Source organism: Camelus bactrianus, chromosome 16, assembly GCF_048773025.1.
Source record: "Camelus bactrianus isolate YW-2024 breed Bactrian camel chromosome 16, ASM4877302v1, whole genome shotgun sequence".
NCBI classification, from domain to species: Eukaryota; Metazoa; Chordata; class Mammalia; order Artiodactyla; family Camelidae; genus Camelus; species Camelus bactrianus.
Window position 1 is genome coordinate 37,474,732 of NC_133554.1, and position 17,562 is coordinate 37,492,293.

At 52.4% G+C, this 17,562-nt stretch overlaps 1 protein-coding gene and 1 non-coding gene across 2 annotated transcripts in view; both read right to left on the bottom strand.

The window, feature by feature from the left end:
• The window catches only part of LOC105071594 (uncharacterized), a 35,617-nt gene extending 22,987 nt beyond the window's left edge, over positions 1–12,630 (bottom strand). Inside the window, exons 1-2 of the mRNA XM_074341910.1 lie at positions 12,565–12,630; positions 8,382–9,232 (exon numbers count right to left, since the gene is read on the bottom strand). Of these exons, the coding sequence (XP_074198011.1) occupies positions 8,382–9,232; positions 12,565–12,630 (917 nt within the window). The remainder of the gene's footprint in view (positions 1–8,381; positions 9,233–12,564) is intronic.
• Positions 12,631–17,123: 4,493 nt separating this feature from the next.
• TRNAT-CGU (transfer RNA threonine (anticodon CGU)) lies at positions 17,124–17,195 on the bottom strand. The gene has a single exon. It is a non-coding gene; the product is annotated as a tRNA-Thr (tRNA).
• Between the last annotated feature and the right edge of the window lie 367 nt (positions 17,196–17,562).

Below are 17,562 nucleotides of genomic sequence, written 5' to 3' on the forward strand. Positions count from 1 at the left end.
TGCAACAGAGACCCCATGGCCCTCAACACCTAAAATATGGACTACTCGGCCTTCAAGAACAAAGCTGGCTGACCCTCTGCTTCTGACCAGTATTCACCCAGCACGTAGTCTGCACCAGGAACCCAGCAGGGCACGGAGGATCCGACAGTGAGCAAAACCTGCTGAGCCTTCATGGAGCTCAAGGCCTGGGGAGGGAAGGGCTCCGAGGCCGTGGCACCTGCTGTCTTTGTGAAGCTGCTGCTCCTATGCCAGGGCTGCAAGCTCTCACCCCAAACCTTCAGGCCCCACATGCTTGAGAACTGTTCAGGTGGTAGGAAGGTAACACGGTAACCAGAGCAGCAGGGCAGCACCCATACTCACACATATTATCGTCTCAGCAGCGAAAGCCATGAAGATCCACACTCCCTCAGAAAAATACACTCTAATAGTCTCAAGTCAGCTCAGGTCAGGATTTCCCACGAAACTAGCTATAAACACAACTTTTGGTTTTCAGAGTTTTCTGGAGTTCAGAATTTTGGATAAAGGCTTGTGGGCCGACACCGGGAGCTGCTACAAAGTGCAAATGCTGAGTCCCGGCGTCACTCCCTGGTCCTGGTTGGAGGTCCCCACCCCTGTACACCCCCAACCCCCACCACCTTCACAGAAAGCACACCCAAGGCACACAGAAAACACCAACTGAGTGAATGCAGAGCCCCAGAATTTTTTCTCCAAAGAACAGCTACTGACATTATTGCTGAAAACTAACACTGCTACTGTAGAAAAGTAGTATTGGAACCCCACCTTCAGGTGCCTGCTCCACTGCCAGGAGCAGAGAGAAGCTAACATAAACAATTTCTCCGACCCCATTTACTCAGGACAAGGAAAATAAAACTCTTTTCTGGTCACTTTTGCTGCCTGATGGGCAGGCACACTAGGTGTTTTGGAGGTAGCAGGTGAGTGGGTGGTAGTAAAAACCGAAAACCCATGATTTTTAACCCTGGTGTACTTCCTCGGGACCTCCCTGTGGCCAGTTTCATTGGAAATCTAAAAGAATTCTATCTCATTGCAAATTCCTAACAGCTAATTAGAAAAGTGTAGTAATTGGATAATCTGGTTTCAGATGTTCTAATTATACTTACTTGGGGGGGATATTTATATATTTATATATAAACTTAAGAGCACTTCTTTCAGAAAGTGTAAAATATTCAGGATATCTAAAGTATAAGGTTAAACACACACACACACACACACACACACACACACACACACACTGCAAACCTTGATAGTCATGACACTGAAAGAGTATTTTCATATGCATTATCCATAAACAGACAGACCAGTTTGTATGCATTAAAGGATAATATCAGAAAAGACAGTTCAGCAACAACTCCCATTAGATATCCTGGAATTAAATGGATTTCCCCTCTTTTTAATGCAACACGGTTTTAGCATTCTGAAATGTTATACCCTTCTATTTCTTAATAGAACACGCCTACGAGTGACTCCCAGAAATTTCCTCACCGCCTGTGATTTCTAAACTGCAAATTGAGAAAGAGATTCTGGACACCCTGGTGATCCCTACCTAACCCCAGCACCGGGCAGATTCCTAGGAGGGATTTTACTCGGCGATTGGGCGATTGGGAAACCGTTCTGAGCCTGCCTGACACAAGGTCTGGGTAAGAAGGTAAGAGGGGATGGTTGAGTGGAGAGGGGGACTGCTGATGAGTGCTCTCTGTATGCAAATATATGGAAGGTGGAGCGGCCAGTGCGTGGGCGGGGCCAGTGCGTGGGCGGGGCCAGGCAAACGCTTCTAACAAACCAAAAGCCGCCTTGACCTTCAGGACTATATTTAGTCAGGGCTGACTACCCTCACAGGGAGGGGCCTGGGAGGCAGACAGCCACCTGCAAACACCGGCGCCTGCAGCCCTGCCATGGCAGTGGAGACGTGCTAAGACACCACGACTCCTGGACACACGCATCCTCTCTGGCACTTCCTCCAGCCCTCCGCCGGGCACGTGCCACGCGTGACTGACAGATACGGTTAGCGACAAGGGAGGGGCCGCGCTGGGCACACCCCTTTGTGGTCTCCAGGGCCGGCACTGACACCGCCAGTCGAGTTAGTTTCACTTTCTGGTTTTCTTCCTGGGTCGCTTGTCACCCTGACGGAAGAAAATGTCTTTGAAATGCGGAGAGAAAATCCCCCAAAATGTTCCTTGTCTTTTTTTTCCTTTTCCGTAAAGGCACTGCTTTTCTCTAAAGACCGGGTAAACAGCCTTTGGTGAAAACCCCAACTACGTAACTTGGGTCCCCCGGGCTGCTTAGCCCTAATATGATTACACATCTAAATGCAATAAACAGGGCAAAGTGGTATTATTTTTCTGGGAAAAACCAACATCATAAAAGGGTCTTTATTGAATCAAGGGCCCGTGAACTGTTCTTTTGCTTAATTATGGCTCCCAAGCGAATGGGGCTGGGTTTCCAGGCAGGACTGCTCACTGCTCCCCGGCCCAAAGGGCAATGGGTATTTGTCACAACTTGTCTAATTACAACAGAATCCACCAAAGGACCAAAGGGAGGGTGCCAAGGTAAGCTGGCTGCAGCCCCCTCCCCAACTCGGGTTCTGGAAACAAGAGGGATGTGGTTCGGAGGCCTACTTCTATTTTAGGGAGTGGCCCCCCTGCTCTATCCCCACGCCTGACATTCAAATTCAGGACCCTGGACCCTGCCCCCTTCCACTGTCAATGCTTAAGTGGTTTTCCAACATCCTGACACTGCCCCCTCTATCCCCGGCTCTACAGAAAAAAGGCCCATTGTCGAAATGTGATATTTTGCCAGATGTTTTTACATTCAGCGATTTGGCCAAGGTTAGCGTGTGCACCCAGACCTGGGCAACAATAAATGCCTGGTATCACTAGACAGGAGGAGGAGAGGCAGGGGCAGGGGAAGAGAGACACAGGCCGGGGGAGGGAGAACCCTCCACACTAACCAGCTGGGACTAAGTGGTCTGGTTAACTTTTCCCAGATATACAGTGGTCCAGCCAGGCAGCTGGAGACCAACATTTTGCTTATATGCAAGTGCTGGTTCCAAGTATCTGTTTCATCGCCCTATTAGTTCCAAGAGCAAAGACACATTTTTTTTTAAACTTTTTCCCCCCATGTTCTTAAGCTCACAGCAGTAAGCTCCAGAGGAAGGGATTCAAGAGAACGTTATCCCGACTCTCACTAGTAAGTGATCAGATGAACCCACTCCTGGAAGAATCAGTGACTTTGCCCCCCTACCTCTCTCAATGTACCAGGTGTATCTCCCTGAAGAAACAGGAACCCCACCCTCATATACAGCAAGGACTTGCTTTTCTTCCAAAGTTTTCTACCATGTACTCCCCACCACCACCACCACGCGCCCTGGGTTTCACACAAGCATCTTCATGTGATCCTCACATCGTACTGCAGAGTGGGCATGCAGCACCACAGGTGGGGAAACTGAGTCTCGGCAAGGCATGTCACTGGTCCAAAGTCACCCAGCTAGTCCACGGGAGAGCCTGCAAAGCTAACACCCTTTCCCCAACGCCTGCCTTCAGCCTCCTGGAAAGCTGGGTGATGTGATGAACACATTAGCAGCAATGCAATTTACTGGTTTTCAGAAGGTGGGGAGGAGGTCTACCTTCCAGCAGATCTGGAGAATGAGAATGGGAAGACTAGAATTTAAGCTTCAGGCACCAAGATGGAGAAGCCAGCTTTTCCCTTGAACCCCATGCACCCCAGGGCAGAAATCCAGTGAGAGGAAGCACATTTCATAAGAATGAACCAGAAAGCTTCATGCACTGATCCAAATTTCCCAGCTGCACACCTCTGAATCTTTCCCCTGCTCCTCCAGACCACAGCCCCATGTTCCAACTGGGTGCCTGCCTCTGAGCCTCCTGGCTCAGGACCTTAGAAGACTGTGGAGGCTACAAGGGGTGTACACTGTATTCGGGCCAGTCCCCTACTTGACAGAGAAGGGGGCTGTCAGGCCCAGAGTGGCAGAGCTGAGATTAAAATCAGATGATGGTTCTTTCCACATAGCACCTCCTTCCCCAGTTCTCCTGGGCAGCAAACACCAGGGGTCTGGCTACAGGGCAATTTCAAAATTCCCCAGACCTTGCCAGAGAGGGGCGGGAGAGAGCCGAGCAGTGGGTGAGAAGTCACCTGTAAACCCTGCCCAGGGCCAGTGAGGGCTATGGAGGCTGCAGGCTTTAAAGCAATGAAGAGATTAGGGTCCATCTCCACCACCAGTTTGAAATTCAAAAAGAAACCTCACTAAGCCATAAAAAAAGTATAAGGAAGTCTGAAGAAACTGATTTTTATTCCCCATGGTGATTACTCTGCAGCACTTTTTGGAATATCATATGATTTCCTTCCCCCTCCCCCAGCCCTTCGATTTTGTACCCTGCTTGACTGGTCCCACTGGAGTGTGTTTGGCTGACCTGCTGGGTCTGTGAGTGGGCCAAGAGCAGCTGTGGCAATCTGCCTTTCCTGAACCATGGAGTCTGGAAAGTCCTTCCAGGTTGGATGCATGGCTGAGCAGATGTGCGAGGTGGCCACTTCTGCGCACCCAGGGTTCCTTTAAGGAACGTGGCTAATCCAGACCCATCCACCTCCTGTTCCACAGCTCATGATGGCTGGTTCCAACCGGGAGGCCCTACTGCACCCAGGCGTCCCACTCCTGTGGCACCAGAGGCAGCTGTGAGACCCTGGGGGAGCCTTTCCCCTCAGAGTCACAGCCTCGGCAACAACCAGAGGACTCATAATACCCCTCAATTGCGTACAGAGCTGGTGTACAAATTGAAGTGGCCAGGGTCTTACCCACAGTTGTAACCCCAGCCAGGTCCGGTCCCTGGCATGTGGTTGGTGGATGGTAAAAACCGAGAGGCCTGAGACTTGGACAGGGGACCAGGTTCCCAAACATCATCCTGCCTTACGATTACAAAGCTGCTGTTCCCAGTGGGTTAAGAAACTTGCCCAAGGCCATGTGCTTATTCAAAATAAGAGGGTCGAGGAGACAATGACCAGCAGTTACAGGTCTACTGATGTGTGCCAGGCCCTGGGCCTGCATTTTTAAGTCTCACTGCAGCATTACAAGGGAGGTCTCAGAACCCTCGTCCACCAGGGAAGAAACAGGCAGAGACGTTACTTGCCAAAGGCCACCTAGCTGGCAAATGGTAGTTAAACTGGAGTCCATCTGGACCCAACATCTGCCTTCATGGCCCTCACACTGGGCCGCTTTGAGAAAAACCCTTCATAGACCCCAAAAGGACTCCTTGCTTCTGAGACAATTCTTCTATGGACTTGCCAGATTAGGAGCGCTGTTCTTTTGTGTAAAAGGACAGACAGGCCAAATATTTACCATCCCGTGCAGAGAGCTGCAAACCGGCGGGGCAGCAGAATCAACTCAGTGCGGAAATGAGAGCCAAGCTGTCGCTACAGAAAGTGGAGGGCAGAGTCCTGACCGTTCCTGAGGGTTCAGACAATCCCTGGCTTTGGGCAGAGGGATTGAAGGAAACCTGGGGAGGCAGCTCAGAGACCGCCCCCCTCAACAGCCACCAGAGAAACCCTGGAGGGATTTCTAAGATCAGAATGTCCAGAGTTGCTAGGACTTGGGGGTGGAGGTGAGAGGGTCGGCTTCTCCCAATACTCCTTCATCAATCCAGTCTTCCTCCAGCTGGACAAAAATTGATCTCTAATCTTTCACAGGTTGGGATATTATTTTTCTTTAAAAAAAAAAAAAAGCTAAATGGGCGAGGTTAATTATTCACCAGGTTGCAATTTACTTAAGAGTTGAGGGAATGTAAGTTTCCTCCCAGTAGGCAGCACCAGCTGATTTTAGGAGTCTTCCGTGGGTCTCCCTGGGGGTCTGGCTAAAATCCTAGCCTCCCGCCAGCTTCCCACCATGCATTTAGCTGCTTCCTGAAGAAGGCTCCAGGGCAAACAAGTCTGCCATTTAAGCCACTTCCCCCACGAAGTTGCAAGGTACCCCGCTTAGAGGGATGGACTGGGGTAAAGGTGGAGGAGGAGGCGGCACGTGCTTCAGGAAACTATGAGAATTCAAAAGGGGCAGCGAAATCAAAAAGCTTTCAACTAAAACACGATTCCTAAATACCACGACTTAAATCACAGCACAAATCGGCTGCTGGAGGCCAGGTCAGCCCCCAGCATAGCTGATTCAATTACATCTTGCAAAGGAAAAAAATCCCAAGAAGGAAAAGCCTAATCACTCACTTCCCCCCAAAGAAAGAAGTGCCAAGGCATTTCCTAAAAACTCCTAAACCCCTGGGCAGCCACAGAGAACGGGGCACAGCCTGAGAGGAAACCACCGGCCACCAGGGCCAGGCCAGGGGAGGTCCGGAGCTCTGCCGGGCTCCTTACACCCTGTTCCCAGTGATTTATGCCCCTCATCCCTGTGCCTGTCTCCTCCAGAAGCTAAACTCTGCCTGCTTTGAGCATCTCATTGCTCCAGACCAGTCCTACGGGTGTTTATGACCACGCAATATTCTGGAGATTTCCACTTCATTTACTTTAAGACACTGATCCCCAAGACCGGGAGAGGCATGCATTCAAAGGGAGAGTTTTGTTTTCCCAACCTGATCCAGTACCCCTAACAGAGCATTTTCGTTCAGAGCATTTTCGTTCATTAAGGCAGCCTCAAGTTAAGGCTCCCACCAGTCCACTCAGATTTTGCCTCCAAACTGAGAATTCATCAAGATCTGTACATTCAGATGCACAGTCAATGAAACTCTTTTCTCCCCCAATTCCGGCATCTGCACGGTCCACTGGGTAGAGCCCGCAGGACAAAGCTCACGCGGGTAAAATGCCAGCCAACTGCAGTTCAGGGCTGTGCCCAGCCCACTCCTGGGCTCACAGGCCCAACCCTGCCTCAGTGACCCTGCACACTCACACTCGGCTCCCCTCTGTTGGGGACCCCTAACCGCAAGGAGAACACGGCCACAGGTGTGATAGGATCCCTGCAAAGGTCTCCTCTACACTGGCCCACAGAAGTCGGAAAAGCCTTCCACAACTCCAAGAGAGGTGGGCCAACCTGGCTGGGCTGGTTTCTCCCTCTCCCTCCCCCCTTCTAGAAACTTCTCCAGTTTTCCCAAAGGCAGGAAGAAGGGGGCCCGAAGTGCCCTATTTTGTCAAACTGGCCCTTCTCACGGTTCAGGTCACTTCACTGTGTGTTCCCAAATGTTTTCCCAAGGCCCCCAGCCCCAAGACAGCCAAAACACAATACAAACAAAAACAAACAAAGTTCCAACACCAGGCAAACCCAAGGTTTCAGGGGTGGTGGGGTTTTTCTTTTGCGGGAGGAAAGTAGAAGCAAAGTTATTGAATAAAGGGTTTAAGAAGGGAATCTCACCATAAAACTCCAAGACTCGGGTCGCGTCGGCATTATGTTGCATATGTCAGGGAACAAAAGACTAGCCATTAGGAACACACCCACAAAGATCCATCTTTAAAGAAATGGTGGTGGGGCGCGGGGACGGGGCAAAACCTCCACTTCCCGTCCCGTATTCCCAGGGGGAACTCTAGACCTCGGGCGGTCCTCACCACCCCTAAGCTCAAGGTTGCGGCTCCGGAAAGCGCAGCGGGGCGGGCCCTGGTAGGCGCAGAAGCTCGGTCGGTTAGGGAGGGGGATGCCTTCTCTCCCCTCCCTCCAGGTGGGCCGCGGCGGGGATCCGGCTCCACTCGGAGGACACGAACCGCACGCAGGGACTAACTCGAATTACCTAGCGCATTCCAATTGCTCCAGCCAAGCGCAGGGATCCCTTGAACCTCCGCACAGAGCCCGCGGCGAGCGCGCCTAGCCAGCCCATCTCCAGTGCGGACCCGCGAGGTGCCGCCCGGCCGGGGTCCCTGCCCAACCTGGGCGCTGAGCTCGCGCCGGCCTGGGGCGAGGAGGAGTCGGTCCTGGGAGCCGAGGACTGGGACTTTGTAGGCCAGTTGAACCGACACCCTCATCTCGCCCGCAAAGACCCAGCCCTCAGCTCCCGCGCATCTCGGATTCGGGCTGCACCCCTCGACGGGCTCTCTCCGGCTGGATCCGGCCGCCCACTTCCCACACGCTCTGCGCGGCCGAGGTTCTGGGTTTCTCCCAATTGGCGTCCCCCAAAGGCGGCACCCAGCTCGCCCGACCTCGACCTATGGTCTCCGAGACCAGCCCTCGAAGGGTTACATGACGCCTTGCGCGCAGCGGCGTCCAGGCCACCCCCGGGCCGCCGGGGCGCAGGCGGAGGGACGATGCCGGGGTGGGGGATGTGCGGGGACCTAGCCCTCCCCTCATCCTCCACCTCCGGCCGAGCGCAAGAGTTAACACGCCGAGAAACTTCGCCACCATCCCGCGAGGCCCAGCTCCGCGCCGCCTGAGTTACCTGCGCTCAGATCCGCCGGGCGTATGGCGGGCCGGGCCGCTCGTACTGCAGGCCGCGCTGTCCCGCACCGCCGAGCCCACGCCGCCGCCGGGGGTAGGGGACAGCAGCCGCCAGCCTGACCCCGCGCCCCGACGTTCCGGGCGCGTCGGGCCGGGGGTCGGGGCCTCGCTGGACCTGGGGGCCGTCGCCGCCCCCTCCCCAAGGAGCGAAAGCCCGGGGCCGCGGGAAGAACAACGGAGCGGCGAGACCCCTCGAAAGTTGGGGGAGTAACGCCTGCTCGCCGCGCGGCCCGAGCTGGCTCCACGTGCTGGTGACACATCAGGAAGGCTGCGCGCCCCGCGGCTCCGGGCGGGCGGACGCGACCAGCGCCCGCCCGCACCGCCTCCCGGGGCCGAGCGGACGCGCCCCGCCCCAACCCGCCCTCCGCCCGCCCCTCGGCGGCGCCGCCCCCGCCCCGGGCCGCGGAGCCCGCTCCAGCCTGCGGCACCCGCGGAAGGACACGCGGGCGGGGTGAGGGCGGCCGAGGCGCCCGTCTCCCGGGCGGTCCGAGCCGCCCTGGGGATCGAGTCTGGCCGCGGACTGCCGACTCGACAGTCTCGAGTGCCTTTCTCCCAGTCACGCAGCCCTTCCCGCCCCCGAGCTCCAGTAATTTTCCCTTTTCCTCCTCTGACCGGTCCGAGCCGCTGCCAGCGCTTCCTCCCTCGAAGGCCGGCGCGGAGAGCCCCCTGCCGGCCGCTGTGCTCCCGGGCCGTTTCCCCGGCCCGGCGGAGCGCTCCTGCCGCCCGCCTCAACCTACCCACACCGACCCTGAGGCCCGCCAGGCTCTGCTTTCGGCGCTTTGTTGACAAAACCTACGAGATAATAAATGTTAAGCGCCAAGCGCAGTATCCAGCAGCATGCTTTTTGATATGTTAATTCTGTGTTTTCCACTCCCGCTTCCGTTGCCTGCTTACCACCTCTGAAAATCCAAGTTCCTTTAGGGGGGTTGGAGGAAGGATGGCACAGAAAGGCTTCGAGGCCGAGGGAGAGCTTTCCCAAGATTGGAGAGGGGTCAGAGGTCAGTGGAATCCCCTCTGGTGGAGATCTGCTGCCCCGTTCTCTCTCTAGAGGCGCCAGGACATGGGGGAGTAACCGCGTGCCTCAGCTGAGACCAATCTGGAGCAACCATAGTCCTCTGCCAAGATTTCCACCCTCAGTATGGCCAGGACTCCAGGGGCTACGGAAGAGAGGGTGATGGGTAAACCCAAATAATCACTGAGATTGGGTTCCCCTGCCTCTCTTCAGATGGAGTCTTGGAGTCAGATTTAATTTAAATGAGGTATACCTGCTTGTGGTCCGGCACAGATGTTGGCTTATGCTGTCTTCTCTTTCATGGCGTCACCAATCCAAATCATGCCTTAAAACCTCACTGAGATGGGGGCTGAGTGGTTTATCTGCTCCATTTGCCAACTTCCCCCACGTCCCCATATGAAGATCCCAAGGCAGGATAGACAGATGTGCAGGAGCAGGCGCTCCCAGGATAGAGCCGCTCCTGGAGGGATGGAGGGCAGACTGCGGCCAGGCACCGGCAGAGGTGCCCAGTGCTGGGGCAGAGCTGCCCAGTGCTGGGGCAGAGCTGGCCGCTGGCTCCATGCCTCTATAATCCCCATTTTGTGGGAGCCCAGGATTAGAAGGGAAGAAAAAGGAAGATGCCCTGACATTGCTGGTGATGCTGCCAGTGCTGGAGGGGGTCTGGGGTTTGCGCTCTGCTTTCTCTTCCCCTTTTATTGCTCTTTCTAAATCTGACAGACCTTTTGGATCGCTGAGACTTGAGGAGCCTGGAGGAGCCGATGTCCTGGGGGGATGAAAGGGCAGGGATGTAATGGGTTTACCCCAGCGCTGATCCCAGAGAAGACCGCAGAAGATTAAGATTTGCCTCCTGAGCTTGAAATCTCCCTGCTACCCTCTGACCACATCAAAGGACATGGCCGTGGGGGGCACCTAATCCCATCAATGGAATCAAAGCTGGACAAGAATGGAAATTCTGCAAACTTGGTGCAGCATCAGGACACAGCTCACAAGAGAAAAGACAGATACACCAGGGCCCTGGCCTCCTGCACTGGGGGTTATATCCCAGGAAAGGTCCCAAGCCAGTCCACAAGCAGCTGGGGCCTGTCCTTTGCTTCTTGGGGTGACCACTGTGGGAACATCAACCACACGAATTCACAAAACTGGGCAGTGAGAAGCCTGCCTCCACAGGCAGAACGGGACCCTGAGAGAGCTGGGACTCTCATCTCACAGTTCTGCTGGCTCCCAGCTTTCAGAAAATGCTTTCACAAAGATGCTCCTTACCACCCGTGTTCCCAAAGTGTGGGGCTCATATGTGAGACGGTTTTAGGTTAAAAATATGTAATATTGGGAGGAGGGTGTAGTTCAGTGGTAGAGCACATGGTTAGCATGCTCGAGGTCCTGGGTTCAATCCCCAGTACCTCTATTAAAAAACAAACAAAATTACCTCCCCACCAAAAAAAAAAAAAAAAAAAAAAAAAAAACCCAAAAATTTTTAAATGAAAGTATTTTTCTAAATAGTGTGAAAATATGTAATATACATTTTTAAATATAAATTTCATGAACATTGTTATGATGAAGTTAAAATGAACTAAATCAAAGGCTAGTATTTAGTAAATAATAGCACAAATGGTGTTCTGATACAGCAAAAATGGTGACAGTGGCCTGTGAATTACTCATTAGGAAAACGCTCCTTACGACCACCTTTAGAGAAATACTGCCTTAGAACGGTGTCAAACTTTCAGTCATGCCCTGTGGTAGGAAATATATCTATATATGTATATAAAATGTTTGAGGAAAAAAATTCTTGTACGTTCAAATATATTGAATGTTAATCCTATTCTGTTCCATGAAAAAAAAGAATGCTGCTTGCAAGCTGTTAAATTTATTTCATGATTCACTCATGGGTTACCTCCTGCAATTTGACAAATCCTGCCTTACAGAACATGCCATGATGACAATGATGATAAAAGCGGTAGCTCTCACTGAGAAATTTCTCGGTGCCAAGACCCTGTGCTAAGACCTTCTTCTTATCCTCTCACAGTGACCCTAGGTCATTGGTATAAATATTGCCCACGTTTTACAGGTGAAATTACTTGCCGGTCTCACTGGGCCAGTAAGTGCAAGTTGAGAACAGCCGCTCTCCACCCTGGTCTAGTGCACTTCCTACCAGCCCACTCCGAGTAAATATCAGAAAGGCCCAGTCTCCTGGGTGATCCTCCCATGCCTGCCCTTCCCACAATGTAGTCCACCTCTCCATGTCTGCCCTGTGGTTTCTGCCCTTTTCCCCCGACCCACCAGTGACCTGCAGGAGTCAGGCTCCTTAGCAAGCTGACCTCAGAGCCCCAGAGGTGGGGGTGGGGATGAGGTGTAACAAGGACAATCTTATGTCCCGGCCTCCCTGCCCCACATATCCATCCCCATGGCTGGGAGGGGTCAATCTGCCTTGGGGACAAAATCCCATAGAGCTGGAGACACTGACCTTGTTCTCTGGTTCCCCTCATTCTAGATTCTTCTCTAGGCCTTCCCAGGCAACCCTATTTTAAACTGCAGCCCACTTCCCCATCTCTTCTTATCGCCAGCCCAGTTTTTTCCCTTCCATAGTCCTCATCCCCTCAGATATGCCACAGCTTTTACTCATTTGAGTATGTTGTTTCCCAGCTCCTGATCTTTGCCTCCAGCTCCCCGAATGTAAGCTCCACAGGGGTAGGAATTTTGTCTCTTTCATAAAACATTACTGCATCCCAGTGCACATAGTGCACTCTTAGTAACTGTGCGCTGAATGCCTTTCAGTCCTGCATACACTGCCCTGAGAGCCAGGTTTTACCATTAGTGCATGGGCTTGACTGCCCCAAACCCTCCCCAGGAACCCCTAGGGCTGAGCCACCCACACAGAGGCACTCCCTTCAACACCCTTGGATTTCACCCCCAAAGTCTCCTGCATTCACTGTGGCCGCCAATGCTCAGACCATGCAAGGTATTTAATATCACCACCACCTTACAGTATTGATTCTCTGCTGATAATGAACACGTGCCATCAATCTAGCAAGGCATAAAGTGCTATGGAGTTCTCAGGAACGAGAACACCTGATTTTACAGATACAGACACTGGGCTGGGGGCAATGAAATGATTTACCTGAGGTCGCTCCAAATGTACCAAACTCTTTCCATTCAACTTCCTCCTCTGGACCATCCCACCCATCGGATGCCACTTCCACCGTCACGATTGTGCTGGTTCTTTTCAGTTTCCTGCCATCAGTCAGAAAGAACTTGGACAGAAGACACAGGGATTCTGGTGAACATAGACAAGAGGGGCAGATAACTTAAAGTACTTTGTATGTAACTATGGAATTCACAGGGCTGATTTTCTCAGCAGATTTTGCTCAGGTGGCAATTTTGTTTCTCTTGGCTCAGATGGCTTAGAATGAGGGAGAGCCCCAGAGCTCAGGCTTGGGGGTAAAGTCTTTACAGCAAAAAGAGATCAAGACCATTTATTTCAGTTCCTCACTCCTGTGCAAACTCTCATCAGTTCTCTAGGATGAGTTCTCTGCAATTTCTCCCAGCTTCTCTTCTCTTATTTATTTATTCTCCTTTTTTAGGGAGGGAGGGAGTTGGGTTTATTTACTTACGTATTTATTTTAATGGAGGCACTGGGGATTGAACCCAGGATGATCATGCATGCTAGGCACACATCTTCCCACTGAGCTATACCCACTCCCCCACCCAGTTTCTCTTCTCTTGAGGAGACAAGATACAACCCTTGGTTGCAGGAAGCAGCAGAGGGATAAATTCCCCAGAAAGGTGTTGCTTCTGTTCTGGTGTAATTATGTTTCAGCAATGCCAAGGCAGTGCTTGAGCTGTGTTCAGTTTTCCTGCCTGATAGGGGGGTGGTGGGATGAAGAAGAAGCAGATGGTCTGACACTCTGCTGTGCCCTCTGAATGTGACCCGGGGAATGAGGCTGAGAGGATGGCGGGCAGCTCCTAGAAAGTCAGGACACGGGAGCCCTGCTGGCTCAGAGTCCCAGCCTGCTCCCTCAGGGTTCTCGGAAAGCCTTCAATGGGCAGGGTAAATGCCTGGAAAATGGTAGCAGCACCGTTGGTTCAGAAGAACTAGGGGTCTGTCTCCTGGAGAATCCAATGGTTGACAAGGAGTGTCTATGTCCCTCCTCTGTCTCCACAGCCTAGTGATTGGAGCCAAGCCTAGTGAATTTGTTCACTATGTGCTTTTTCTGTTGATGAGGGGTGAAAATTAGACAAGTGAAGTACCTGCCTGGCCCATAGACTGGCAGAATTGGGCCACCTCCTGGGTACATGTCAGATTCTAGTCGAAGATGACTTTTCCAAACAGACTTGTGCTCATCCTGCGGAAGAGCTTAACCTATGTGATACAGGTAGAGCTTTCTGGATGAGTTGGAACAAATCACTGCCCTTCTCTTTGCCTGTCTCTGGCTATAAAAGGAGAGGGCTGGATGGTTGCTATCATTTTTATCAGTCCCTCATTCCAAACTGATAACTTCTGTCCTGAAGGATGTGGTTGGACCTTTAGTGTTTGCTAATAAACCATTGACAGAGAATATTTGTTTCTATATTTGAAATTCCATTTTATGTGCAAGGTGTTGGTTGGGTAGGGTGGGGTAGAAAAAAGTACCTGCCTGTTTAGCTGCAACCTAGATCATGATATTTGAATGTCAAGGATTTTTGAATGAGGGCAGAAAGAGCCAAGATCTTATGGTGCTCTGGTGCTCCAGAGCCCAGCCACGACGTCACCTCCTCCGAGAAGACCTCCGCAGCACTTCAGGTAGGGTCCTCTCTTGGGCCAGGGCTCTGTCTCTGTACCAGATGCTAGAAACACAGACACAAATGAGAAGCTGTCCCAGCTCTGAGGGGCCTCCCAGCTAAGGTGTGAGACACACAGAGAGGTCCCAGACAACAAGCTGAGTTACCTGGGGGAATCACAGGTGTCTCAGAGGAGGTGATACCTAAGTCTTGCCAAAGGGATGGAAGCTGACTGTGATCCAGTGTCTGGATCTAGCTGTTAATTTGCAGGGACTACCGAGAACAGAGAAACTTGAACTGTACGACTCTGAAGTCAGTAAAGTCTAGACTACAGGAAACTTTACAGGTCAGGTGGGCCAGGTTCCTCAACAGACACACTGCAAGGCAATGAAAGGGAAGAAAGAGAATCCTAGTGAATGGGGGGGGGGGGGAAGCTTACAAGATATATACATTTTTTAAATGGGCCAAGTTAAACTCTAGGGTATAAAGATGTAAAGATGCACAATTATGTGACAAATAAAAATGCAAGGAAATGATTAAAAGTCAGAGGTATGGCTGCTCCTGGCCGTGGGGGGTTATGATTGGGAAGGGGCATGAGAAAGTGGTTTCTGGGTGTTTGGCAAAATTCTCTGACCTGGGCGGTGTTCTTCTAATAACTCATTAAGATATTCACTTGAGTTGTGTGGTTTCTGAATCTGTGTTTTATTGTGAAATAGAAGATTTAAAAATATACATCTCCAGGCTGGAATATGGGACTAAAACTGACAGCATGAGGCAAAATTTATATACTTGCCAAATTCTGCTTTTAAGTGAAATAATATTCTCTCACAGGAAGGAAGCGGCCTGACCTAAAGTAGTTTATATTTTTAAAAATATCCTGGAGGTTTCTGCTGCCCACAAATGGCCATGCCTGCCTACGTGGCTCTCCAACTGCAGTACCAGAGGCCCCGAGTTTGTTCGACACTCTGGGGGGAGCTGCTGTGGGGCAGTCGGAGCAAGAGGAAACTAGCAGGGGGTAGGGTCTTTGCAGCTCTGGTCCTGCCCATCGGGGAGGACTGATGGTCACTCTGGATGGGGGAGCCAGGGACATACAGTGTCATTATGAGGGGGCCATGACCAGGCCCCACTGTGAAAGGGGCTATGATGATTCACCACCTTGGCAGCCATGAGAGAGAGAGGCGGGGCAGCTCGAGGCCCCCTTGCTTCTAAGGTAGAAACAGAATTTCAGGCCACGAGTCATTTGGGAAACACCCCTGTCAACACTTGAATTTTGCAACTAAGGAAGTTGCAGTCTGCGGTATGTAAGTGATTTAATACAGGTCATGCAACTAACTCAACACAGGTGTCTCCTTCTGCCTCTGCCCTCCCCCTTCAAGCCTGTGATGTACCTCCAGCCCCACAGAGGTGAGTGTAGATACCTGTGGGCCTTCCAGGTAATTGCTAGACTTCTCAGCTCCCACTCTCACCCTGGTACCTAATACACTCCAGTCTATCTGTACTGCCTACACTTCCATGTCCTCTCGCCAACATTGACCTGGGACCAAACCTGACCCCCAATCCTGGCCCTCACCTCTGGCTTTTCACCTCTGAGGGCCCATGTTTCCCCCAACAGCTATATGTTGATTTCCTCTGTACCTTGACCCCCTTTTATTGACTTTTGCTTGGCTCATCCACCTCCCTCTGCTGGGTGGAATTCTCTGCTCCAGCAACAGCAGGAAACCCAGTGTCCAGCCTTAGAGTTCCTTCTCATCAGGAATCCAAATTGAGGGACAAGCTTCAAGACAATACTCAGTCATTCAGGACCTTTCCCTTTCCTACCCCTGAATGCCCGGAATCTGAATGTCCGAAAAATCAGTTTGCATTTAGTGACAATTCCATGATGACACTGATACCCTAGCTCAGCGTTCCCTTCAAAAGCCAAGGGCATGTCTTCCATTTATTGGAATCTTAAGAGAAAAGATCAGTATATTTCATGGCTGCCTGAGCCCCACATCCTGTCTTCTGATAACTCTAGACATTTCCCCAAAGAAGACTCTGCTGACATTCAATCCACGTGACGCTCCACATGGTCAACGTGCAATGGGGCCTGCAGAAAGGTAATGTGTTTTTTGGTCACATTAACAGAAGTAGGGGATGTAGAATGCGGGAGGTGAAGTTCTATTAATGAGACTACATCTGGAGTTGTATTTTGAGTCCTGAGTGTTACAATGGAAGAAAGGGACAAATAGACTGGAGCATATCAGGAGTGAAAGCACTCAATTTCATGTCAGATTAAATTGGGCTGTTTATCCTAGATATGACTTGGGGACTGTCATAAATGGCTAGGGGCCAGATTCAGATGATCACACAGGCAGATGCCAGACTTAAAGGGCCAGTTCACAAGGGGTGGGAAAGGAAAAGGCATACGCCAGCTGAACGATGTGGTTCAGTTGGCTTCCTAGACAAGAAGGCAGACAGCAGGTGCCGCGTGCAAAACTCACCTTTCAAGCAAAAACCAGTGCTTCAGCTCAAATGCCCTTTCTGCAAAGTTCTTCCACCTTCAAGACACGCAAAACCACTGAGAACAGACCTCTCCCCCGAATCTACCCACCGCTGGCTACACCAATGCCAGAGGGGCCACAGTGTCCTCACCGGTAACACAGGGATCCCAGACCAGTCTCACCTGGGGAGCTGGGGGAGAGCAGACGCGGGGTGACCAGCGAAGCGCCGCATAGCTGGGGCTGAGCTCGTCAGCCTAGTGATGCTCTGAGCCCCGGCTTGCTGGCCACCGCGGAGCCAGGGGGTGGAGAGGGGGGAGGGGTGGGACCTAAGAGCGCCTAAACGTAATCTGAAAAGTAAAAGATACCGTATTTCAGAGGGAAGGGACGGTACTCACGGAGACACCAAGGCCCCTACAACCAGACCCCAACCTCAAGCCTCAGGCACGGACGGGGTTCGAACCCGCGATCTTCGGTTTACGAGACCGACGCCTTACCACTTGGCCACCGCGCCTGACAGCCGAGAGAGCAGTGCAAGCTCTCAGTGGAGGGGAGGCGGCGCAGGCGCGGGAGGGGCGGTGCCCCGCCTCCGGCCCCGCCCCCGGCCCGGCCGCACGGCGCTCCCGGCCCGGCCGCCCGGACCCCGCTCGAGGAGCCGCTGGAGCCCGCACAGGGCCAAGTCCAGGAGCCCCCGTCCTACCTGCGGCAGGACCCGAACCCGCGGTGCGCGCCAGCCCGGCCCCGCCCCGTCTCCGGAGCCCCCAGGGGCACGGTGCCTGCGGAAAGGCCCTCAGGGGATTTGAAAGGGGTAGCCGCGGGCGGAGAGCTCAGAGGGAGAGGAACCAAGACGGACGCCTGTTACCCAGCCAGAGCGGAAACCG